At 40.1% G+C, this 15,459-nt stretch overlaps 2 protein-coding genes across 2 annotated transcripts; one reads left to right on the top strand and one right to left on the bottom strand.

Annotated features, from left to right (window-relative positions):
* Positions 1-343: 343 nt before the first annotated feature.
* si:ch1073-280e3.1 (complement C2) lies at positions 344-7,742 on the top strand. The gene is made up of 19 exons (XM_042486217.1): positions 344-472; positions 613-719; positions 1,694-1,841; positions 1,981-2,166; positions 2,624-2,797; positions 2,983-3,081; positions 3,211-3,353; positions 3,469-3,610; positions 3,726-3,860; positions 4,019-4,123; positions 4,313-4,450; positions 4,979-5,082; positions 5,191-5,299; positions 5,418-5,565; positions 6,283-6,356; positions 6,476-6,567; positions 6,663-6,795; positions 6,885-6,934; positions 7,022-7,742. The coding sequence occupies exons 1-19, from the start codon at positions 397-399 to the stop codon at positions 7,202-7,204; spliced, it is 2,346 nt and encodes a 781-aa protein (XP_042342151.1). The 5' UTR covers positions 344-396; the 3' UTR covers positions 7,205-7,742.
* Positions 7,524-15,440, bottom strand: LOC121942914 (polynucleotide kinase 3'-phosphatase). The gene is made up of 17 exons (XM_042486218.1): positions 15,108-15,440; positions 14,214-14,260; positions 13,711-13,989; positions 13,285-13,581; positions 12,563-12,642; positions 12,409-12,466; positions 12,192-12,299; positions 12,035-12,106; positions 11,753-11,801; positions 11,339-11,409; positions 10,496-10,588; positions 10,303-10,399; positions 10,151-10,212; positions 9,782-9,891; positions 8,453-8,540; positions 8,283-8,350; positions 7,524-8,083 (listed from the first exon to the last, which is right to left on the bottom strand). The coding sequence occupies exons 1-17, from the start codon at positions 15,226-15,228 to the stop codon at positions 7,963-7,965; spliced, it is 1,821 nt and encodes a 606-aa protein (XP_042342152.1). The 5' UTR covers positions 15,229-15,440; the 3' UTR covers positions 7,524-7,962.
* Positions 15,441-15,459: the final 19 nt, after the last annotated feature.

Below are 15,459 nucleotides of genomic sequence, written 5' to 3'. Positions count from 1 at the left end.
GGTGAAATTCAGTTTGGGGAATGGTGAATAATAGCAAAAAGTGCTAAAGAGATTGTGAGATTTGAAATTGCATTATTTGCCCAAAGCTGGCTCTTGGCGGTGCAGTTGAGTGTCCTAATAGATTTTAATTTATAAGCTTTGCAGCAGCTTTTATGATGCCAATGAAAAAGTAATGTAAAAATGTCACTATAATAGACTTCACAAGAGAAACGGATGAAATCAATGCAAACAAAAATGAAAGTAAGAGCTCAAATTTCTGTTCTGCCCCAAATTACTCAATCACATCTTTCCTGTTTGGTGCTGCTGTGTTAATGGGTAATCAGTCTACAAATAAAGTAGCTGAGTGCAGGTCGATTCGGACACTCTCACTGTGGTTTCTGTCACTTAAAGACACAAATGCCACTGATACCGTGTCCTGTCATGTATGTCAGGCCCATACTATGGATCTTTCTCTTCACCTCTGCCTGGGAGGGTGAGCATTTTAATTTTTGTGTTGCAGTTATTGTACATTTGGGTATCATGATGTCAAATTTGTATAGATCCAAATCACGGCAGTTTTTCCTTCTACCTTTTACATGTTTATGACCAACACTTTTACTGTTTGTGCTCCAGTGTCCCTGCAGGAGTATGAATATTACGATGAGACATATGAGGATCCGCAGCCTCTGAACTGCTCGACCACAGAGAGCATTAAAGGTGGACATGTCACCTACTCACAGGTAAAAATAATACATTGAATAATACAATCGATTTGGCAAACAGTAGAAAATGTAATCAAAGACCGTTTGATAATCAATGTTTTTTAAACAAAACAAAACAAACAAACATTCAAACAAAAACACACCGGACATTCTCTGGTTTCAGCTTTTCCAAAAAAAGGATTTGCTTTGCTACTATTTTTTATTTTTTAAATTGAATATCTTTTTGGCTTTTGGGTCAATTGTCAAATGTATTTGAAAATGTCATTTTTTAATTTTGCAATGGATGTTTTTCTTTTTTTCCCCTGATGTTTAAAAAAATACATGAATGATAATCAGTGGACGTAATTGTTGGTTGCAGCCGTACTGCACATCTTCATACATCTTATCTCACTCAGAGTGATGTGTTACAGAAAAGACTAAAAAAATCACATTTTACACCAAAGTGAACAATTTCTCCTTTAAGAGTGTTTATGTGCACTTGTCAGCTTTGCTGCCCTGATGTAGTTATTTCTTTGTTATAAAGACATATTTATAATAGTTCAATTTCAGTTAAAAGGCTAATGAAATATATGTTAAACACATTTCTATATATGTGAGTTATTTTTATGATTTATATATGCCATAATGTGCTGATTATAGCATAATACAAATAAATTTACATTTCTAAACACTTTGCATACCAGTTCTATACATTGTGGTATAGTGTTTCACCATATACATACTAGTGTAAAACACTGTAGCATAATGTACATAGGTTTTAGATTCTTATTTTTGTTCTTCTTATTTCTGCTTTCTTATTATTCTCTATGCTGTATATCAGAGCAACTGGCACAAGTTATATTTTTCTGATTTTAATTCTGAATCTAACCCAGGAGGGTCACTTTCAAATCATGATTAAAAAGGAACTAGAAGGTTAGAAAGTGAAACAAATCAAGCCTCTCTTTACTGTTACTTATTTTAGCCCCGAAAGTGACCATGTGTTTCCTGTGCAGGGAGGGCTGGAGGGCAGTGTGCTGACCTATCACTGTGGCTCGGGCCAATATCCTTACCCAGTCAGCTACAGGCTCTGCGACGCTGATGGGGAGTGGTCGCCTATGAGATTGACCAATGGCAGACTGGTATCACGGGCCACATGCAAAGGTAATAGTTTGGATGAAAATGCTTTCCATCTCACATGTACTGCAAAATACATATTAGTTCATAATCTTGTTGTCTCCTCTGCACCCTCTTCTCCTCATCCTCCATGCTTTTTTTTGTTTGTCCTCTCTCCTTCACCCAGACGTGCTGTGTCCGGCTCAGCTCCAGCTGGATCATGGTGACTTCTGGCCCAGGGACCAGTGGTCCCGTGTTGGGGAGATGCAGAGCTTCTCCTGCCAGGAAGGGTTCACCCTGTACGGGTCAGCCCAGAGGAACTGCACCGACTCTGGGGAGTGGACAGGAACCACTCCAGTCTGTGACAACCATGGTGAGGATGGATAACATTACAAACTATGCTTATGGTGTATAAATTATGTATTCGATTAAATAATGAGCAATGCATGTGTATATTTGTTCTTAAATCAGTCAAAAGACAATAACTGCAAAAGGATTTAAAGCCTAGTTCATTAGGTGTATTAGAGCCTATGGTACAGTGAGCATGTACTGAATAAGCTCAAACTTACCGAGATTTACGCATAGTGTAAAGAAGCTTATGATGAATACATATGAATAATCCCTGTAAAGAGATTTTATACATTAGTTTACCATGGTTACTGGGACACAAAGCAGGTCACATTTACTTTTAACTTTAGAATTCAGTGTTTCAAAGGCATAATGGATTTTTGATGTCTAAAAGGGACATTTTACCCTAAAATACATATTTTTCTTCCCACCTGTAGTGCTACTTATTTACATTCTTTACCTTGTCTGCTGTTGCTCTGCAGCTGATGACTGCAGTGACCCAGGGACCCCACCAGGGGCCCAGCGGTCAGCAGGCCGGTTTCACACAGGGGAAAAGGTGATCTACTTGTGTCAGGCAGGTCTGAATCTGCTGGGGTCGGCTGAACGGGTTTGCCTGGAGAGCAGGGAGTGGAGTGGTTCAACACCACGGTGCCAAGGTGCAGAGTGACGGTTTTTATACATACAAAGAGTGAACAGTTGTAATTCTGATATAAACTACAAATCGCTGATTTAGCTGTGCTGATATAGTTATCAAATGTGCACCTACAGTAATCGGGTCTCAAAACAGTACACAGTGACCTATTATGATGATGAAACATCCATATCTTCTGCTTTACTGCAGGCCCCAATACTTTTGACTCCCCCAGTGTTGTGGCAGCAGCCATGGCGGGATCACTTGCAGGAGTCATGGATGTTTTCTCACCAGACTCCAAAAGAAAAGGTGGGCATAACCTGTCTTCAGCATACTGACATTTTATCAGTGTTGCAGCACAAACATCAAGAAGTCTTCCATGCATGTGCATAAAGAGCAAATAGCTGAATTCAACTGCAAATTTTTTGTGCGTGAAAGGTGCAAGGGCGTCCTTTGGCCGAACCATCCGTGTGTCTGAAGGCAGTCGCATGAATGTCTACATTTTACTGGACACATCAGGAAGCATCAGAAAACAGGACTTTGAGTTATCCAGGAGTGCTACCATCGCTCTTATCAAAAAGGTCTGTGCCAAATGATGTCACCTAGTTCGATAGGAGATATGGGTGAAAGACAGTCCCCAGAAACAATAATCTTTGGGTGTGGGAAACCTATACGTATTCTTCATTTTCTTTCTAGTTAGACAGCTACGAGGTACAGCTGAAGTTCCACGTGTTGTCATTTGCCAGCACGGTTATTGACATTGTGGACATTAGAGATGCAGATATAAGTGGAAGCATCGATGACGTTTTATGGAATCTGGAGCAGTTCGACTACCATAGTAAGGCTGAACTTATCTCTTTTTATCTCCTACAGTGTGATATCCTCAGCTAACCCTGGATCATTTTATCAGTAATTAGCTAAATGTCTAATCTTTTACATCTATTCATCTGCAGGCCATGGAAGTAAGACAGGCACCAACCTCCACGCTGCCCTACACCGTGTCAATGAGATGATCAGCTTCCTTAAGCAAAACAGTGCCAAAAACCATTTTAATGAAACTCAGAACATCATTGTCATAGAAACAGATGGTAAAGACGTGACAGGGGAATGTCTCGCAAACTCACACTGAAAAAAACATTTATTGAGCATCTCCAGCTGATTTAAATCTTTTTCATCCCATCAGAGCTCTTTCACTGTTGAAAAGGGGAACATTACCTTGTACATCTTTCTGTTTTTCTGCCTGCAGGTTACTCTAACACAGGCAAGAAGCCTAAGGTTGCCCTCGCCCACATCCGAAATATGCTGGGATACCAAGCCACATCCCTTGATCACACAGATGAAACAATGCTGGGTATCAAAATAAAAAATAAATTAAAAGATCTTATTAAACATTCCAATACACCATAGGCAGTATATATAGTTCAGAAGTGCCATCCTAAATCATGACTGCAGACAAAGTTTGTTTTGGTGCATTTTATGTGTGTTACAATAGCTACCCGTTGTATGTATACAGTGTAAGTAATTTTGTATGTGATTTCAGATGTCTATGCATTTGGTGTTGGAGACCAAGTGAACAAAGACGAGCTGAACTCCTTAGCCTCAAAAAAACGTGATGAGCAGCATGTCTTCTTTTTGAAAGATTATGAAACACTGGGAGTGGTGTTTAACAGCATCATTAGTAAGTGATTGCTCTCAGCTCTAAAGTACAAAACCATGTGTTTCTTCTGATTTCAGCTGTCAAACTGGGCTGTATTAACCTATTTAAATTGGGGTGTGAGAGGTATACATGTTCTTTGACCCAATCCTCAAAGTTTTTTAGAAAATGAATAGCTAAACTGACCATTTTCGAGCATTTTGAATGGGGAAGAAATAGGGAAGATTACCAGTTGCCACTGGGAGAAACAAAAGTGATATCTTTTTTCCTGTTTTGGCAGTGCAGTGGCTGATGCACTTCCCTTCTGCTGTAAATAGAGCCTTTATTTCCCTTGAAGATCATACTAGGTGGCAGACAGAAGCGAGGCTTATAGGGAACTAATCTACATGCTGATGTTGTCATTATTCTATTTCCATTATAATGCTATAACAGTTTACTTCACAATTATGACTTAAAGCAAAAAACTTGAAGAATGCAATGTGCATGCATATTTAAAGTTCATACTGCCATTTTGGTAACTAAAGTATATGCATTAAATGTTTCATGATGCAGGTGACAAGAGTGTGACAATGTGTGGGATAGCTCAAGAAAAGGCTGGGGAGGAGACAGCCTACATCAAACCCTGGCACGTCACTCTGGACACTCAAAGCTCAAAGGTCAGTTTACTATAATCATAATGGCGTTTTTTTGTTTGTTTGTTTTTTTATCTTCATTGACAACCGTTTGATATTTTAAAGTGGAATGTCACATATTTACATTTACAGAAGGTGCCATGTGTTGGATCCATTGTGAGCCAGAACTGGGTGCTGACAGCTGCTCACTGCTTTGCCAGAGCGAGCACAGAAGTCCCTCGGCAGGTGCACATACGTCATGGTCAGTACAGGGAAATGATGTGGAAACGGAGATCATGCCACAGTAAAATACCATTAACCGTCTTGTTGACCTTACTGCCTTTTATGTTGAAATTACAAGCAGCTTCTTTGGTCCTCAGGGGAGGGCATGGTGGTTTCCAAGAAGGTGATCATGCACCCGAAGTACAACACCAGGGCACTCAAACACAGAAATGTATCGGAGTTCTACGACTACGATGTAGCTCTGGTTCAGGTGAACCAGAGTATCCCGCTCTCCTGGAAAGCAAGGTAAAACAGCCTAAAAATAAGATACTTAACTGTTTGACACAACGGTTACATCTAATAACCAAAGAGCTAAACTCAAGAGGCTGTCATGACCCTCCAAAAAGACCACATCAGTTGTATGTATTCAGCAGCTCATTGTTACCCATATTTATGTTTATTGTTTCTCTGTTATTGTTTGCCAATTCTAGCGGCTGAAGTTCTGATTAGTCGGCATAGAAAAGAGGTCAGGATGGACTCAAGATTAAAATTACACAAAAGTTTTCGACTTAGAGCTCGACATTTCAATCTTAATCTTAACATTTGGACTTTAAGCTTGACATTTCGACTTAAATCTCAACATTTAGACTTTTATCTCAACAACTGGACTTTGATCTTGAAATTTTGACTTAACTCTTGACATTTTGACATTAATCTTGACATCTTGACTTCAATCTCAACTTTTGGACTTTGATCTTGACATTTGAACTTTGATCTCAACATGTACATCACTTGCCTCACACAGGTGATGTGGCTACATCACATAAACTACAAAAATACTTATTTTAGCCCAAATCTCAATCTTTTTCCGATCTAACCTAATTTTGTTGCTATGTTGCTCTCCTGCCAAAGGTAGGGGCGGTAATTTAGGGAACATTCCTGTGGTTCATGTGAGGGTTGGAACAAACAAACCATGTTATTAGGTTGGAGGACTTCATGAAAAAAAAATTTGTTGTACAACAGACCTATTTGCTTGCCATGTACCGTACCAGCCAGCCGAGCTATGAAGAAAATCAACTCCACCTGTCTGCAGCACAGTATGTTATCTTTTGTCCATTACATATGCAAAGATTATTTCCAATATTATGCCAGAGACACTAAAAAAATCATTAATAAATTCTCATATATTTTCAATAAAAATAATTTGTGTAAACAGGGAAGGAACTACTACCACACAAGGAGACTTCTGCCTTTTTCATCCATAAGAACTCAGATCGCAAAGAAACACATATTCACACAGACAGTCAGGTGAGAGGGCTGCTTTCACGCTGACACACAACAACGTTAACAAAAAAGGTTTTCAGTATGAAAATGTGGCACTGTAACTAATTTGCTGTCTGCAGCGGCCTAGCTGTGTGGAGAAGGCGAGACAAACGCTCAAAGAGCCAACCAATGTGACTCTGGATGAGTTAGTGCCTGAAAGATTGCTCTGTTCTGGGGGATCCTCAGGATATCAGGATGCCATCACCTGTCCGGGTTGGTTATCTGCATTTACTGTATCATGGACACAGTTTGACGAACATGGGATTCACAGGAGTTACATGTTGTCTTTTTTTCTGGTATAGGGGACTCTGGTGGATCCCTTTTTCTGGAAAAACGGAAGCGCTATTTTCAGGTCAGCAGGTTTCTTACCTAAAAAAAGGCCTCATTACACGAAGTGCCATAAGCATCATGCGGACATCTCTCCTGCTTTTTTCTCCAGGTGGGAGTTGTGAGCTGGGGCACAACAATCGTGTGTAACTCACCCGACCCAGCTCTGAAAGGCTTCAGCAGTGACAGGCCGCCTCCTGATGCTCGAGACTTTCATATCGACCTGTTCAAGATAATGCCGTGGCTGAAGCAGCATCTGGGCGAGGAGATCCAGTTCCTGCCTGAAGTCAACTGAAAACATCCCAAATCAGTAAGCTGAGAACTGCTTAGATTGAATGGAAATGTCTGTATTTTCACATCACTGTGTCTAAGTGACTAATTGGAACCAAATTTTTGAAACTGGTCAAGTAATGAGCAATAGTGCTGCAGCCAGCTAACAAGAAACTTTCTAAAATATAACCATCGCCTCGAATAGAGCCATTGAATAGCACCCTGGATGAAAAATGCCTAATTTCCCTTTAAACCACAATAACAATGGAGAATTCGATAGCGCTCATGCGAGAATAACGAGGAATAATTATAGCTGATCAGAAAAAATGGACAATAATGTCAAGTGTTTTCCAGAGTTTTATTGTCAGATTGAATATCATAGATATTGCAGTAAACTTACTTGTCAATGTGTGTAGCATAAAAAAGATTGTTCTTGTTTTAATACTGTATTCTTTCAAACTCAACATGTATAATTACTTCCTGAGACACACATATATTGGAAATCTAGCTGTGCATTCATGTGGAAATGTTGAGTTGCTTAATAAAACACTGTTTAAATGTGAGTCTAGTTAAGATTAACAGTCTCACTTTGTAGTTCAGATCATTAGCCATACAGTCTGCATTAAAGCTGCGATGTGCAAGCACTGTGCAGATGTCAACTCTGTGTGTGTTGCCATAACTGTTGGGTTGGATCTCGCACCTCAGCCGCTTCACTGGCTGTAATCTATATTTCTTCTCTATCGGTATAAATGTGAAAAAGGTGTTGAAAAGTCCACTGTCTAATCAGCCCTCAGAAAACTGACGGAAGAGGGTTTCTGATTGGCTGTCTTTGAAGTCCGGCACAAAGTGGATTTGGAGGATCTCGGAGAATCCCTCAGAAAGAGCCGGAGCCACAAAATGTTTCCTGTCCAGACAGAGAAAGCCAGATTACAGAGCTTTTACTGTCAGGAATTCAAAACTCAATGTGTAAGACATTTATTTATTGTAGTGACAAAAAAATAATACAACAGCAGTTTCTACATGTATTTAGTTTATGTTTCTTGGCACAAGAAAAGAATATGTATTATAACTGTAGTGGAAGTGGAAAGGCCAGTGTCACTCACTTGTAGCTGTGGAAAACCATGTCATTGACCTTGGCATGTTTGCGGTCTGATGGAGCCATCTCACGGAACTGGAAAGTACAATAACACATTAAAAAAACAAAAACACTTGTCATCACCAGCTGGGACAAAACAAACCAAAGAGTGACTGTGCGGATAAAAGAGAGTCGTACTCTGTTGTTGTGTTTGGCTTGCTCCAGGGAGGCCGAGAAGAGGAAACAGCGACTCGGCACTCCTGCTGCCTTAGCCACATCCACATATCTGAAAAGTACAAAAACATTTGGTTACACAAACGGAGAGAAATGATTGTGCATAAAATCAGCAGGCAGAAACATATTCAGCCCACAGAGTATATTAACAGCAACATACAGTCAGTACCCTCATTACTGAATGCACCCATTCAGTAGTATTCCTTTTGAAAAAAGGCTAAAACTGTGGAAAGTAACACAGTCACCTGATACACTGCTGTGTTGGGATAAGGTTTTAAGGTACATAGGGCTTAACATGTACTCAAAATACTTCTAAAATAATTACATGGTGGCGACCATCTAGTGTGGCCAGGATCATGACATACAATAATAATACACACCATGAATGTGATTAAATCATTAAATAATTATGATCATGCTCGTTTGGTTGGAAGAAAAATGCATTTTGGCTTTTCACAGAAAAATGGAAACACCAGCTGTATATTGTAATTATTACATTTGTAAAGTTGAGTGTGTATGCTTTAGTGGCATGTAGTGGTAGGCATGCAGTTGCAACACACTGAAACTTCTCCCATGTGCCACGCGTGTAGGAAACTACAGTGTGTGATGCAAAAGTGCAAACGGCCCTATCTAGAGCCAGTGTTTGCCTGTCTTGTATCAGTCTTCCCATGTTAAGAGTTTTCCCTGCACAGCTGTTCTGTTTTTAGTCTCATTTGATCCACCCTCACACCTTTGTTTGTTAGTAAATCCCTGTTTCCCTCCTGTTCACTGTGTCCACCGGCCTCAGCTGTGTGTCGTTGTCTTGATTAGTGCCCTCTGTGTATATATACCTGCAGGTTCTGCTTTGTTCATTTCATTTTGTCTGTAACTCTTGCTGTGATGTTACTCTGCTGTTATCCTCCTGCTGATCCTTCGTGCTGTTTTGCTCCTGTTTTCACCAGCGTTCTTCCCCGTGCTTCTGGTTTCTTTAAGTTTAGTTTTTTTTCTTTTGTGCTTCATGTGTACTTTGCGTTCTTGATTCCTGCTTGTTTGTTCAGCATTAAAGCTTGCGTTTCGTTTGCACGCTTGGCTGCTTCTTTGGTTCTGCATTTGGGTCCTCATCCAGCCTCACCCATGACATGTATAACATCCCTTATTTATCTATGACTCTGTCTATTGATGCTTTCTGAAACCTTTTTGCAAAAAGGTGTACCCCAGTGAAGTGGATCCTGAGTATGCATGAACTGAAACTGTCAAGGACACACACATACACACACACACACAGAAATGCATGTAGATGTTGTAACAGTTTACCGTTTGCGAGACTCTGGGTCTGGGTTGGTGTTGTCCACGGCAACGCTGCGGCCCTCTTTTAGGGCGCGCTCACACGCCGACACACAGTTCTGCCATGAACCGAGTGTGTCCTGACACAAACATGAAAGTCAGAGAAGGGACCAATAAATGGGATATAAAAATAATAATGATTATCTATGAACGTGTTGGTGGTCACCAGCACTAAGATACGATCTTTCAAAGACGTACAACTTCTGTATCAATATAAAGCAGGTTAGCAAACATCACGGTAAACCAAAATCTCAACTGTTGAGACAAAATGTATGAAACAAAATGTTCTGGGTGCATTTAAAAGTGGAGCCGGAGTGCTGTTCATTTAAGTCCACTCACCCTGTTGACGTACACGTAGCCTTTTGGAATAACGTGGGAGTGGAAGAAGGTAGATTTACCAGCTGTGCAGAAAGGAAGGAGGGAACAAGATCAGACTGGTGTTTATGGGAGGGGAACCCCAAAAAAGTGTTATATTATCCTCTGTCTCTTACATGCAGGAAAACCCACGGCAACAATGACTTCTGTCTTGCTGGAGGTGAGAGAGGCAGACGGCGGGTCGTACAGCTTCGCAGTGGAGTCAATCTTCCTCTAGAAGTTCAGATAAAAATAGAAACATTAACACAGACACAGACCACAATTTGTTCTTAGACAATATAGAAAAAAAAATATGTTCATTGTACTTACAGGGTCAAAATTAGGCAGGCTGTAGGGGGCGCTCTTCCAGCCCAGGAAGAACTCCTCTGGGGTGTGGAACTGTAACCCAATATTCAGAGCAAACTACAAAAACAAGAACAAAGACAGGACAAAATTCTCATATTTGAACCATTTATGTGCACATTTCCCAAAAAAGAAATATTTCACCCACAAAATAATAAAGCCAAATCAAATCATTTGGATATCAATTTCTGTACACGCCTTATGAAGAAAACTTTGCTTCTCTTGCATGTCCCCATGGTGAAACGAGGGATCTAAAATTTTAGAAAATTCTTGATGAACTGAAGTCAAGTCATATTTAAAATACTTCCACACAAACAGAGATGGTGCACTAGCTGTTTGTTTATGAGACTCTTGATATGAAAGTGTTTAAATATTACAGTTTTAGCGAAAATGTATGATTGGCAGGTACTGAGTGTACCACTTTTAGATGAAAATGCAGGAAATGTGCAAGAGTTTGTAAACAAAATCTGAAAATCTAGCTGTTTTGATATGCTGTTGTTAAAAACACACCACTTTTATTCCAAATAACTTAGATTTTTCTTTGTTTTTGATTAATCATTCACTGTGGAGGCATGGGGGGATTTTATTTTGATTTTTTTTTAACAAATTCAACATAACACAGGGTAAGTGTTTGATATATTAATGAGCATGTGGGGAGGGTGTTCTTTTAAGCTTTTAATAAAAACTAACGAGTCCTTATTTGCATGACCTTTTTAATGACATAAAGTGTGGCACAAATAACATATCGAGGCAGGATGAGGAGGAGGAATCACACAAACCTGTTCAATCTAATTAAATGTTAGGTCTTACCAGTCTATCACTGCAGGAGAAATCCTTCTTTTTCCTCCCTGGAGCCCAGTTCTCTGGCCTCCCTGCAGCATCTGTGCACACAGGTAAAGACAGGAGCTGTGGGTGCGTGTTTGTGTGCATGTGTGCGCAATATTAAGATTTGCAGATTTTCCAAAGCTGGTTATTTTTGTTGCATTTCTGCACTTTGAAGAGGTTAAAGCAGGTTAATTTCTCTTTGTAGTTAGGTTTCATCCTCAGCTTCCTGTTGACTTCATAGTTCTATGGGTCTCGCATTAAGCATTAGGATTTCAAGTAATTGGATGAAAATGTTTATGTGTCCTTCTCTGTGACACCGTTTGATAACTGAGAACACACTGCCACCCACAGGATCTTTTATCACTATGGCAACAGCACTTCACACTCAACCTCACTCACCTCCGACATAAAAAGTCTGTGTTTTGTCAATAGTCACGCCATCATTTGCCTGAGTGAGAGAGACACACGCACAAACACTCACAGTTAAAACTGGATTGTTTATTGTCAAACATGCAAAGACACTGATGCTGTGAGGAGAGACAAAAGGGCGGCTGCTATGACTCAGCCAAATTAGCGTGCAGTAATTTATACTTTGAACTGTCCGTCCATGTGCAAATACTGTGTATCAGGTGTGGTTCTTAAATAACATGGGTGTGTGTTCATGTGACTACTGACATTTACCTTTTCACTCAAGTAATTCCACATTCCCACCACTGGTTTCCTATAGAGCCCAGGACCAGTCGCCACAAACACCTGAGACGCAGACATGAATGGGTTACAATCAGTTTTTCTGCAATAATTAGTTGAAAGATGAGCATTAACACCAAAAATGACCAACCTGCACAGGTAGCTTCAGGGTGGCGAGGATGTCTTCCACTTTAGACTTAAAGACTTCCGGTCTCAGTTTGCCTTTAGCGATCCCCATCTGGTTGGTGAAGAACACCACCTGCAGGAAAGAGAGCCAGGAAGGACTCAGAAATACAGTTCCAATATTTGCTTTCATCAGGCTTTCATCTTCCAAAAATTCACTGAACATCAACAATACTCCTCCTCACCTTGTATCCTTTCTTGAGCAAGCTGGCCAGTTTGGGCTGAATCTCAGGATACAGAATCCTGTCGATTGAAGACACAAACAGATAAATAAAAATGCGAATAACGATGTTTTGAGATAAACAGAGTAAAAGGTAATGTATAATAGTGCTGACATACTTCCAGTCATCTGGCGCTGTGGGAAAGACTTTGCCAGACTTGGTGGTGATGATGCAACCGTCTATGTCAAACCCAGCAATCTGGAGAACAATAACGAATCGAAATGTTGAGACATTAAAACATTTGCTGCATGGTCTCACCAAGAAATCATGTAAGGTGACAGAAGTAAACCCTGATACAGCACTTCTGTGTTTATATAAAAAACTACTGTTTCTCACTGCCATTTAGCAGACAGGTGGTTCTGTGATGTCACTTCCCCTTACCCAAACTCAATAACAGATATAAAAGCTGCAATCACTAGGTTAGACTGATCATTCGTTTTATTATTATTATTATTATTATTATTATAAGCGTAAACTTCCGGGTCACCACAGAAGTGCCAAACTCAGTGCAGTTCCTCAAATGACCACACAAATTGGGGCTTTTAAACGGCAGTGGGGACGTCACGATACCTGCATTCGTTATTTTATACAGTCAAAAATACAGAAAGAAAAAAAAGCAACATGAGAAAAAATGCCCAAGAATATTGAAATTTGATGACTTTTTTACATAAAAAAAACACAACTGTAGCTTTAAATATTTATGCAATTCAACATATTTTATTGTGAGGCGTAAACGGGAATTGAAACAAATGACTTGATTACCAGGATGCTGTGTAATGACCCGGGACACAGAGGAAATAATGAACGAGTAAACAGCCGTTGTATTGAAACAGTTCCCACCTTGTCACTCCCTTTGACACCAGCGGCTGTGTAAAGCATCAGGTTGCTGATCTGCTGCCAGTTGCTCTTTAGGCAGCCCTTTGAAGAGGATGAGGATGATGAAGGCTGAGCGCTGTTACTCCTCTCTGTCACAGACTTCTCTGCAAACTCCTGCAGCTGCCTCAGCTTTTCCTCTGCCAGTCTCTCCTCCTCATCATCCTCCTCTTCTTTCATCCGTCTGTCCGAGGCCCCCTGGTTTTTTCTCCTGCGCTTCACCTCAGGGCTTCCGCTCTCTGGGCTCAGCTGTCTTTTAGATGACTTAACAGAAAAAAACAAATTATTATTTAATTTTTCAGTTGTTTGACTTTGTTGACACGTTACAGGAATAAGATACATGAAATAAAGCACTGAAATGGTTTTAAAACAATGGTTAAACAAATATAGTACCTTCATGGGAGAAGCAGAAAAGAAATCCTTTATACTGCGCTTGGGATTCGGACTCGACTGCGCCTCTTTCTCTTTCCCGTTTCTTCCTCCTTTCGTCTTATCTGTGGCTTTCAGTCCTGTCTGCGCAGCGCTGGAGGCCGTCCCGTTTGAGCTCAGGGAGTAGTGTAATTTAAAAGGGTGGTTCTGGTTAACCAAGAAGAGGGTGCCTCCGTGGGTGAGTTTGCCAGACTGGTTGCGGCCCAGCTTCTCACCATCCAGGAAACTGGGATTGGGACCCAACTGTGCAAGAAAAGATGATATGAGTGAACATTGGACTGCAGCCTTTATACAGATACAGTGAGTTTATAGGATGTTAGGTAAGCAGGGCAGTAAAGAGAGAGGTGTGCTGATACTGTGATCGTGCTGTGCCAAATATAAACTCTGCCTGGTGTTTGTCGGGTGTGTCTTGTGTATTTTTCTAGTTTCACAGGGAGATTAAACGGCTTAAGTGTGTGTTTTCATACCTGAGTAACAACCACATCCTGGTCTGCAAAGCAAGCCACCACCTTCACTGAAAGAAACACAGGGATTATTACCATGATATGTACTCACACACGCATTTTTATTATCTTTTAGAGCTGAAATTATTGGTCAACTAATCAATACTTTTAATAATAATTCAATAGTTTAAGTCACTTTTTCAAATTTGGTGCAGCATGCATAAATGGATTATTTTATTTTAGTGTCATGCCACCTAGTGGCCCATCCCCTTTAGGATTATATGACACGTCTACAACACAGAAAACAATAGTCCACAGTACACATTCTATTACATGAAAATAGCATCTGGTAGTGCTGGCCAAAAATCATTATTGATGCTAAACAACACATTCAAATATATATAAAAAACAAATATATAAGTAAATAAATAAATAAGTAAATGCATAAAAAAATTAAATTAAATGAACAAATAATTAAATAAATAAAATAAATAACTAAATACATAATCAACATAAAAAATGAATATTTTTTTATAATAATAATAAATAGGCAAATAAAAACACCTAAATACACCTACTGGAACAATGCTTCCTTCCTCATGTCCCAAGCTTTCTCTAAATAAGATGCTGGATTAAATGTTTAAACAGCCAGATCAGTCACTGTGAGTCTTTGTATTAATAAACCTCGCGAATCTTCCAATAAAAAGGACAATAAGGAACAAATTGATACATACTTTCTTTAAGGTCACAGCGACAAAATTAACGACTGAAATATGATCTTAAATCGCTGCTAAAACAGCTGCATAACGTCATGTGCTGCAAACTACAGGGGTCTCGCGGTCATTTTGTAAATAAATAGCCCACGTGTGCAGGATTTAGGGAACTCACTGGTGCATTTTTGAGTAACTGTTCCCTTACCCTGGTGTCTGGAGCATTTCTTGTCTGTGACCCCGGTGTCCGGACCCCGGCCCAGAATCACAGCCCGTCCGTCCTGCAGAGGGACCCGAGCTCCGGAGGGGCTCACGAGCGTGCACGACATCTAAGCGGGCGACCACCAGCGCGAGACCTTTTCACTTTTTTAGTGTTTTTAAACGTCTCGCTGCATAAAACGATTAATCGACGCTCAAAAAGAAAACAGCTATCATAAAAAATGGCTGCGTGTATTCTGAAAATGTAACGTTTCTGTTTCTGACTCAACTTTGAGTCTGAGTTTGTTGTTGTGATGCAGGAACAACAAACCGGAGGGGACCTGTTTCTCAGTGTACCCACG

This window comes from Plectropomus leopardus, chromosome 5, assembly GCF_008729295.1.
Source record: "Plectropomus leopardus isolate mb chromosome 5, YSFRI_Pleo_2.0, whole genome shotgun sequence".
NCBI lineage: Eukaryota > Metazoa > Chordata > Actinopteri > Perciformes > Serranidae > Plectropomus > Plectropomus leopardus.
This window is presented reverse-complemented; position numbering and strand designations above follow the sequence as displayed.

Bases quoted from the DNA above. Each gene is read 5' to 3' on its own strand.
- LOC121942914 (XM_042486218.1), bottom strand. From the start codon at position 15,228: ATGTCGTGCACGCTCGTGAGCCCCTCCGGAGCTCGGGTCCCTCTGCAG. The intron at 14,261-15,107 runs GTAAGGGAACAG...TGTTTCTTTCAG, and splicing joins GAAATGCTCCAGACACCAGG to TGAAGGTGGTGGCTTGCTTT. The intron at 13,582-13,710 runs GTACTATATTTG...TTTTCTGTTAAG, and splicing joins TTTCTGCTTCTCCCATGAAG to TCATCTAAAAGACAGCTGAG.
- si:ch1073-280e3.1 (XM_042486217.1), top strand. From the start codon at position 397: ATGCCACTGATACCGTGTCCTGTCATGTATGTCAGGCCCATACTATGG. The intron at 473-612 runs GTGAGCATTTTA...TTTGTGCTCCAG, and splicing joins CTTCACCTCTGCCTGGGAGG to TGTCCCTGCAGGAGTATGAA. The intron at 6,796-6,884 runs GTTGGTTATCTG...TTTCTGGTATAG, and splicing joins GGATGCCATCACCTGTCCGG to GGGACTCTGGTGGATCCCTT.